Raw genomic sequence first — 9544 nt, forward strand, 5'->3', positions numbered from 1 at the left:
CCCCTTTCCCCCTTCATAACCTCATCCTTGAACCCCCTGAGCAGTAGAGTCACCTGATGGGTGGGACCAGGAGGGGTGCTGGATTCTTTGCTAGGCTGATTCCCTTGGCCCCATCAAGCCGTTCTCCAAAAAAAATGTGTGTGTGTGTGTGTGTTTTCACTTATTTATAATCTTCTCTTTTCCCTAAAATAATCTGGAGTGGTGTACAATTGAAGACAAATATAAATGTAGTTAGTGGAATAAATAAAATCAATTCCATAAAAGGGGTGGAGAACCTGAGGGCTGGTACAATTACTAGGATTAAACTTTAAATTTGGCCTTGAGCCTTCAGACAGTGGGAACAAAAAGAGAAGCACAATGTATGATGTGCTAACAAAACTGAGGGTAGGAGAAATCCCTTCCTGAAGATCCATCAGAGAAGGCCTCAGGGAAGAAGGAGCCTCAGGGCTGGGCCTCGAAGCCCAGGGAGGTTTAAGCAGGAAAGTCAGGCTGCTTCAGCCTCCTGACTTCTTCCTCTCACCATGACAGTCTAGCTGGTGTGTTGGCCACAGAGGGTGGAGTAGGAGGATTGGTGGTCTGAGCCGAGAGGCAGCAACAGGGGGTCTGCTAGCCTGTCTTAGGTCCCTACTGAGTCTATCCTTTACCCTTCCTTTCAGAACAAGTACCAGGGCTTCTTATTCGACATTGTAACCAAGCAGGCCTTCGATGTCACCATCATGTTTCTCATCTGCTTGAACATGGTGACCATGATGGTGGAGACAGATGACCAGAGCCCTGAGAAGGTCAACATCTTGGCCAAGATCAACCTGCTCTTTGTAGCCATCTTCACAGGCGAGTGTATCATCAAGATGACTGCCCTGCGCCACTACTACTTCACCAACAGCTGGAACATCTTCGACTTCGTGGTTGTCATCCTCTCCATCGTGGGTGGGTATGCAAGTCGGCTGAACAGAGAAGCCTTCTCCAGGCCAGGCCTCTCCTCCAGCCCTGGGTCCATACTTAATGCCAAGTACACTAGGCTCCTACATTCTTCTCTCTCTGCATTCCTCACTTGTCCTTCTGTCACACACGTGCATACACACACACAAATACATGCACACATACCCCTCCAGAGAGAACTTTGTGAGGGTCCACATAGGCCAAGGGGACCAACCTGGCCAAGACCCAGCACCCCTTCCTGGCTCTACCCTCTGTGGAATCCTAGAACAGAGCTCTCTGCTTGGAGAGCTTCAAGGATGAGCCTGGGAAAGGGAGTTGGGGCTGTGGGGGCTTCGCTGCCCTCCAAGGGAAAGCCTGCACCTTAGGTTGAAGGAGGAAGAGGCTCACTCAGGGTGAGCTGAGTCTCCAGGGTTGGGAGGCAGGTGGCCCTCCAGGGTAGAAGTTTTCCCTGGATATGGAAAATTTTGAAGTCCAGCCACCGAGGGGTGTGCCAGGCTCCTTCAGACATCACCCACCTCATGCAATTCACATTATATAGTCAGCACAGAGACAGGGAGATGATACAACTAGAGAGGAGCAGAGATAGGATTCACGCCTCGTCCGTTTGGACAAATTGCCAGACTGGGTAACTTATAAACAAGAGAAATGTATTTCTCAGAGTTCTGGATGCTGGAATTTCAGGATTAAGGCACTAGCATGGTCATGTTTTCTGGTGAGGGTCCTTTTCCTCATTCATAGCCAGCACATTCTTGCTGTGTCCTCACAAAGTAGAAGGGGCTAGGGAGCTCTCTGGAGCCTCTGTTATAAGGCACTTATCCCATTCATGAGGGCTCCACCCTCACAACTTAAGTATCTCCCAAAGTTCCCACCTCCTAATACCATCATTTTTGGGGTTGGCATTTCAACATATGAATTTGGGGGAGACACAGACATTCAGACCATGGCACACACCCATGCCTGTTTTACCTCAGAGCCCAAATTCTTTTTTTAATAACAGTTTTATTGAGATATAATTCACATATCATAAAATTCACCCTTTAAAGTATACAATTCAATAGTCTTTTGTATATTTACAGAGTTGTGCAACCATCACCACTATCTAATTTTAGAACCTTTCCTCACCCCCAAAAGAAACTCTGTACCCATTTAGCAGTCATTTTCCCTCTCCCCAGCCCCTGGAAACTATTAATCTAAAAATTTGAGGACTGCCCAACTGTTTTCCAAAGTGGCTGCAACATTTTACATTCCCATCATCAATATATGAGGGTTCCAATTACTCCACATCTTCGCCAACACTTGTTACTGTCTGTATTTTTATTATAGTCACCCTAGTGGGTGGGACGTGATCTCTCACTGAGGTTTTGGTTTGCATTTTCCTGATGACTAATGATGCTGAACATCTTTTCATGTGCTCATTGGTAATTTTCCTTGATATATAAGAAGAGAAATGTCTTGGAGAAATGTCTATTCAAGTCCTTTGCTCATTTTTTAATTGGCTTATTTATGTTTTTATTTTTGAGTTGTAAGAGTTCTTTATACAATACCAGTCCCTTCTCAGACATGTGATTTGCAAATATTTTCTCCCATTCAGTGGGTTGTATTTTCACTTTCTTGGTTGTCTCTTGAAGCAGAAAGTTTTTAATTTTGATTAAATCTAGTTTATCAGTATTTTTTTCTTTTGTCACTGATGCTCGGAGCCCAAACTCTTGACCCTGTCCCCATGGAACTCTGCCTTGGGGTGACTGTCATCTTTCCACATGTACATTCCCTGCCTTCATTGAACTCAGAGGAAAGTACAGGGGCTAAGGCAGGGGCTGCTGTGGCTTCAGTGATGGGAGATGGTTAGCAGCTGGAGGTAGGGTGAAGAAATGCTCTGGGAAGTCCCAGGCAGGGGTGAGGGCGAGAGTGTGCCCAGTGGCACTGGAGAGAGGCCTTAGAGAATGTAGGAGGTCAGCAGCAGAAATGGAGCCATTGAGGGACAGTCTCAGAGGCTTAGAAGGTGCGGCATATACCTCGGGGACACCTCCTGGTCCCGGTGCTTGGCCGTACCGGGGAGGCGTGGTTAACAGGTCAACTTGGAGCCAGAGTGTCTGAGCCAAATCCCAGCTTCTCACTGACTAGGTGGCAACTTGGGTAAATTACCTCACTTCTCAGCTTCCTCTTCCGGAAAATGAGGATGATGGTATCAGCTTACCTCCTAGGGTGACTGGAAGGGCTTCATGGATGGATATAAAGTGCTCAGCCCAGTGCCTTGTTGACAGTAAACACTGGACTCCTGTCAGCCAGTGACATTGTTATTATATGAAGAGTCTGGAGAGGTCACTTGGGCCAATACGAGGCAAGTTTATTTCACTCTCTCTACCATAACATATATCCCTGCTCTTTAAAACTCCAAACCCAGGGTAGTTAAAGAGACCAAGGAGTGGGGAAGCCCTGGAAGCCAGCAGAGTCGGGAGAGTGATAGGAACCATCTCAGAGAGGCTGGGTTGTGACAGGTGTGGTATGGCGTAGGGGAGAGCGCTGACTTCTGGGCTAGTGCTTCTTGCACTTCAGTGTGTATATGAATCATCTGGGCATGTTAAAATACAGTGGATCTCGGGGTGGAACTGAGATTCTGCATTTCTGATAAGCACCCAGGAGATCCCAAGGCTTCTGACCTTGGACCATGTTTTGAGTAGTGAGGAGCTAAAATGCCCAAGTTCTGGTCCAAACTAGGCCACCAAGATGCTGAGCAAATCCGCTCAGGCGTCAGACCCATGATCTAGAAGATGGGCCTAGTACAGCTCTATTGTGCAAGTATTCTCAGAAGACTAAGGAACAAAGGGGCTGAGAAGGCACTTTGCAAAGGATGGGGGTACTGTGGTCCTCATTTTCTGGATCATAGATGCAGAAATGGAAACAGAGAGAGGGGAGAAGCAGGGACCTTTCATGCCCAATCCTCCTGGAAGGACCTCCTCTCTTTGGCTCCTTACTGTACAGAGACCCCACCAGTGATGCTGGGCTAGAAGGAGGACAGAGATGCCTTTGGTGGCCACAGTCTCTGTTGTTTCCCACAGGCACTGTGCTCTCAGACATCATCCAGAAGTACTTCTTCTCCCCAACACTCTTCCGAGTCATCCGCCTGGCACGAATTGGCCGCATCCTCAGGCTGATCCGAGGGGCCAAGGGGATCCGCACGCTGCTCTTTGCCCTCATGATGTCCCTGCCTGCCCTCTTCAACATTGGCCTGCTGCTCTTCCTCGTCATGTTCATCTACTCCATCTTTGGCATGGCCAACTTTGCTTATGTCAAGTGGGAGGCTGGCATCGATGACATGTTCAACTTCCAGACCTTTGCCAACAGCATGCTGTGCCTCTTCCAGATCACCACATCGGCTGGCTGGGATGGTCTCCTCAGCCCCATCCTCAACACGGGACCCCCCTCTTGTGACCCCAATCTGCCCAACAGCAATGGCTCCCGGGGGAACTGTGGGAGCCCAGCTGTGGGCATCCTCTTCTTCACCACCTACATCATCATCTCCTTCCTCATCGTGGTCAACATGTACATTGCCATCATCCTGGAGAACTTCAGCGTGGCCACGGAAGAGAGTACCGAGCCCCTGAGTGAGGATGACTTTGACATGTTCTATGAGATCTGGGAGAAGTTTGACCCAGAGGCCACCCAGTTCATTGAGTATTCGGCCCTGTCCGACTTTGCTGATGCCCTGTCTGAGCCACTCCGTATCGCCAAGCCCAACCAGATAAGCCTCATCAATATGGACCTGCCCATGGTGAGCGGGGACCGTATCCATTGCATGGACATACTCTTTGCCTTCACCAAGAGGGTTCTGGGTGAGTCTGGGGAGATGGATGCTCTGAAGATCCAGATGGAGGAGAAGTTTATGGCGGCCAACCCATCCAAGATCTCCTATGAGCCCATCACCACCACACTGCGGCGCAAGCATGAGGAGGTGTCGGCCACAATCATCCAGCGGGCTTTCCGGAGGCACCTGCTGCAGCGCTCCATGAAGCATGCCTCCTTTCTCTTCCGCCAGCAGGCGGGCAGCAGCGGCCTCTCCGAAGAGGATGCCCCTGAGCAAGAGGGCCTCATTGCCTACATGATGAATGAGAACTTCTCCCGACGCCACGGCCCACCCTCCAGCTCCTCCATCTCCTCCACGTCCTTCCCACCCTCCTATGACAGTGTGACCAGGGCCACCAGCGATAACCTCCAGGCGAGGGTGTCTGACTACAGCCGCAGTGAAGATCTCGCAGACTTCCCCCCGTCCCCAGACAGAGACCGTGAGTCTATCGTGTGAGCCTCACTCGGGCTGGCCAGGACGCCGAAAGGCAGGCTGTTGCATCGTGGCAAACCTGAACACTGCCACAAACCAGCTTCCGCTGGGTCTTCCTTGCTCTGGGCTTCGGGAGTGTGAGATGAGCCTCAGCCCCATGCAGCGACAAGGCAGAGTTCTGTGGCACCCATGTTGACAGCCAGAAGCAGTTGGCTGAGCCAACCATTCAGGGTGGCCTTTCCCTGGAGGCCTCACACACACCAGTGGCCTGGTCTGGTCAGGCAATGCCCTGGGGCTCTGAAAAGCAACTCCATCCCAGCTGCTGAGGCAAAATATAAAACTGAGACTGTATATGTTGTGAATGGGCTTTCATAAATTTATTATATTTGATATTTTTTTACTTGAGCAAAGAACTGACGTTTCCAGGACGTCGGCAGCAATTCATGCTGCCTCTTCTTAACTCTGAAAAGAGTGTCTGTGGAGCTGCTGGAACTCTGTTCTCAAAGCAAAAGTGAAATCCATTGGCTCCCACAGGCCTTCACTGCCCAGGGGCAGAGTGGGGTTCCCCTGCCGCTTGGGCTGAGGTGCCAGGAGAGCTGGACCCCTTCCCTCACACACACACACACGTGTGCACACACTCTCACACACACACAGGCCAGACACAGGCCACATGTGGCCCAGGCTCCTCTCAGGCGAGTGTCAGGCAGCCACCTCTGCCCAGCCTAAGGGAGACAGGCCTTTCTTCCCGGCCCCCACGGGTGGGGTTCTTGTCAGCAGGGGCTCACTCTGGCCTTCCCTTGTCCCCAAAGTCCTGTTTTTCCTCTGTGTTTTAGGCCATACTTGGGTTGGTTCTACAAAATTAAAAAGCTTCCAGAAGAGAGTGACCTGGGTCCCAGGGCTGGTCCTAGGCACTGATGTTGCCTTTTCCTCCCAGGAGAGCTTGACCTTCTGTCAGAGTATTAACGTTAAACTGAAGGGCATGAGGGAGCCAGCCCCACTCACGGCCTGGCACCCAGCTGGTCCTCACTCCCAAACCTGGCAGGTCCTGTGCCACAGGCCGGGAAGAGAAGTCCTGTGGGGTTAGGGCTAGGAAGCTCGACAGGTCTCAGCCGCGGTGGCCCCCAGCCTATCTGAAGAAGGGACCCTGTCGTCATTGCCAGGGTTCTCTCTCTGGACATTTCTGCCTCTGACCGTGACAGGAAGGGGATTCCCATATGATCCCTAGCTCCTCTCCAGATGCAGCGTCATGGGCATGTGGAGGGCAGCTTGGGCCCTGTGCAGGGAAGGGGCCTCGGGACCACCTGGCCCGGTTCCTGTGCCCTGAGAGGCCCCCTTGGGAAAGGGAGTAGTGTGGCCCTGGACCAGCCCCTCCGGCTCAGCCCAGGGTCCTAGTGACACCTTCATGCAGGACCTCCTGGGGCAGGGTCCAGGCTGTCCCATGGGTCTTGTGAGAAGGCCTTTTCAGGGAAAAATACTTTTTCTAGTCCAGTTACCCCCAGGGCCTCTTCAGCTGCTGACAATCCTATTTAGCATATGCAAATCTTTTAATGCATAGAACTGTCACCCTGAAAGTGGCAGTGCTGGCTGGAGGAGCCTGAGCAGGCAGGGGCTCGGCTGCCCAATTCCAGCTCTCCAGCAAAGCCGCCCTCTATCAAGCGTCCACCTCACAGGCCACCTCTCGGGGCAGCCCGGGAAGCTGGAAACTGGCTGCTCCTAACCTACCTCGCCGAGCTGTCAGAGGGCTGGACATTCGCGAGCTCGTGGCACTGCTAAGGGGGCATTGGTGGCGAGTAAAGTATTACGTTTCTTCTTGTCACCCTGAGTTCCCTTGGTGACAACCCCAGCCCCCAACCCACCCACCCCCAGTGATTTCTCTTCTCCTTGTTCCTTTTGAGTCCAGTGTGGGACGTGGTTTTAACTGTCCCAGCAACACTTCTCTGAGTGGAAATCTTATTTTTGTAGGTCTCTGTGCTTTGCTCTCAAGGCTTGGAGAGGTGCCCCCTCCCTGGCACTCAGCGCCTGCTGCACGGGCAGGAATGCGGCTTGGGAGGTAGGCCGGGCTGCCAGCCCAACTGGCCGGAAGGAGACTGTGGTTTTGTGTATGTGGAGAGCCCAGGAGCCTCGAGACAGGTGCCCAGGGCTGGCCAGGGGCTGCAGAACATGTGGCCAAGGGCAGAGATGAGTTAGAGCCGACTTCTTAGCTTTTAGCGTGGCTCGCTCGCTCTCTCTTTTTTTTTTTTCCCCAGAACTGTACAGTGACCAGCAGAAGGTAGGAAAAAGGAAGGAAGGACAAGCATCAAGTGCCAGCTGCTGTCTGAACTAATGGAGCACTTCTCACCAAACTTCGTGTATAAATAAGATACATATTTTTAAAACAAACCAATAAATGGCTTACATGAGCTGGCCTGGGCTCTGTTCTTGTGCCGAGATTTGACAAGGGTGGTGGCAGGCCCAAGGAGCCTGTGAGGAGGCCTCACCCTGAGCAAACCTGGAGAACGACAATGCGGGGGCATGGGATGACATCCCAAGAACCACACGGGACTTCCAGTTGTCTTCCCAGAACGACAGCCAGGAGTGTGGGCTGATCCAGGAAAAGTGGGTGTGGGCAGACCACTCTGTCCTCCACAAGAGGATACCCAGGCCCTGCCTTCCAGGACTCCCAGTCTGGGGCACTGCGGAGGGGAGGACCGCAATTTGGGGCTCACACGATGGGAAGGGTTTGGAAAGGTGGAAGCAGGAAGGGGCAACTGCCATGGAAAACAGCCAGGTGGTGGCACCTGTGTGTCAAGCCAGGCTTGGACCTGTGACCTGACACTGGCTCCCTCACCCTCACCTTCCCTCACCCCTCAGTCCAGTGCACCTCACTGCTGCCCCACCACCCCACCAAAAGTGCTCTGCTGGCCAGCAGGGGCTTCCTTGTGGCTGGACCCAGCAGAGCCTTCTTTGTCCTCGTCTTGCAGGTCCCCTCTATAGCATTTAACTCAGTGGACAACAGCGTCTTCTGGAAATCCTCTCTTCCTCAGGCTTCTGTGGTATCACCCTCTCCAGGGTTTCCTCCAGTCTCTGGGACCACCACCCTCGGGGGCACATCCTCCAGTGTCGGACTGAATGATCAAGCTCTTTAGGCCCAGGGCCCTCTCCCAGGAAAAAAGTGGGAAACACCCTCTCATACCCTGCCATGCTCTAAAGAAGAGTCTTGAGTCTTTATCTGGAGCCCAGACCCCTGGGCCCCAGGCCAGCACATAGAGCTGTCTACTTGGGACATCTCGAAAGCTTTCAAGCCCAACCTGCCCAACACTGAGCTGATCTGTCATGCTCTCAAACCTATTGGTGAAGGTACCCCCACAGATGCCATCTTCAACCGCAGGCTTTCCTTCACCCGTGTGCCCAGTCCACGCCCTGTTGATGCTACCTTCTCAGCATCTTTCAAGCCCCACCACCTGGTTCCATCTTGCTGCTGCTTCCTTGGTTGAGGCCAGCATCTTGCCTCATGGAAAGCACCAGAGCAGCTCCTCACTGGCTTCCCTTCCTCTAACCTCATGCATTCCAAACTACTCAGCTACCTGAGTATTTTAACCCATGATCATTGCCTCCTGGATAAAACCTTTCAATGGCTTCCTGTTGTCTCAGGATCAAGGCAAACCCCTCCCAGGGCCTCCAGCATGCCAACTTCTGTAACCACATCTCTCTAACCCCTCAAAGGTCCCAGGCTCTTCCTCCTCTCAGCCTTGCCAACTGCTGTTCTCGACACCCAGAACACTATTCTTCTTTCCACTCAGCCTTCAGGCCTTCATGTCACCTCTTCTGGGAGCCCTCCCTGACCACCGCCCAACCCCCTTCTCCGTCACTTGTCCCCACTCTTGGTACTTCCCTTGTCACAGCACTTAACGCTCCTCATTGCAAATACCTGCAAAGCTGGTATGTGAACAAACATGACGCCCAGTGTCATCGAATCCAACCTTTATTTTTGTCTCTCCCCGGCCCTCACAGCTTTATTCAGTGGAGGTCATCTTCCCTGGCCCTGGATGAAAACCGGGCTCCTCCTGTGGCTTTTCAGCTCAGTCCTGGGTGAAACAGCAGCCTACAGTCCCTCTAGACTGTAAACGGTCTCGGCCTCGTCCTGAGAGTGTCCAGTCCCAAGAACACGCGGAGATGGGGTGGCTGAGTGGCTCCTCCTCCCCGCGCCAGGCAGGCGACCAGCAGGGACTCTCAGATGCTTATCTGTGGGCTTTTGGAGACTCCCTGCTGGGCCTTCTCCCTGCAGTTTCCTCAGCCCAGGAGATGAACTTCCTTCCGGGTGGCCCTGTGATCCCTTCCTTTGCCCATGGGCAC

At 52.5% G+C, this 9544-nt stretch overlaps 1 protein-coding gene across 4 annotated transcripts in view; it reads left to right on the forward strand.

Annotated features, from left to right (window-relative positions):
* SCN5A (sodium voltage-gated channel alpha subunit 5) overlaps nt 1–7611 on the forward strand; it is a 99267-nt gene extending 91656 nt beyond the window's left edge. For 3 of the 4 annotated variants that reach the window (XM_023619740.2, XM_070236858.1, XM_070236857.1), the window contains exons 27-28: nt 657–927; nt 3996–7611. In XM_023619740.2, the coding sequence (XP_023475508.1) occupies nt 657–927; nt 3996–5236 (1512 nt within the window). In that variant the 3' untranslated portion in view covers nt 5237–7611. 4 annotated transcript variants of the gene reach the window in all.
* Nucleotides 7612–9544: the final 1933 nt, after the last annotated feature.

Source organism: Equus caballus, chromosome 16, assembly GCF_041296265.1.
Source record: "Equus caballus isolate H_3958 breed thoroughbred chromosome 16, TB-T2T, whole genome shotgun sequence".
NCBI lineage: Eukaryota > Metazoa > Chordata > Mammalia > Perissodactyla > Equidae > Equus > Equus caballus.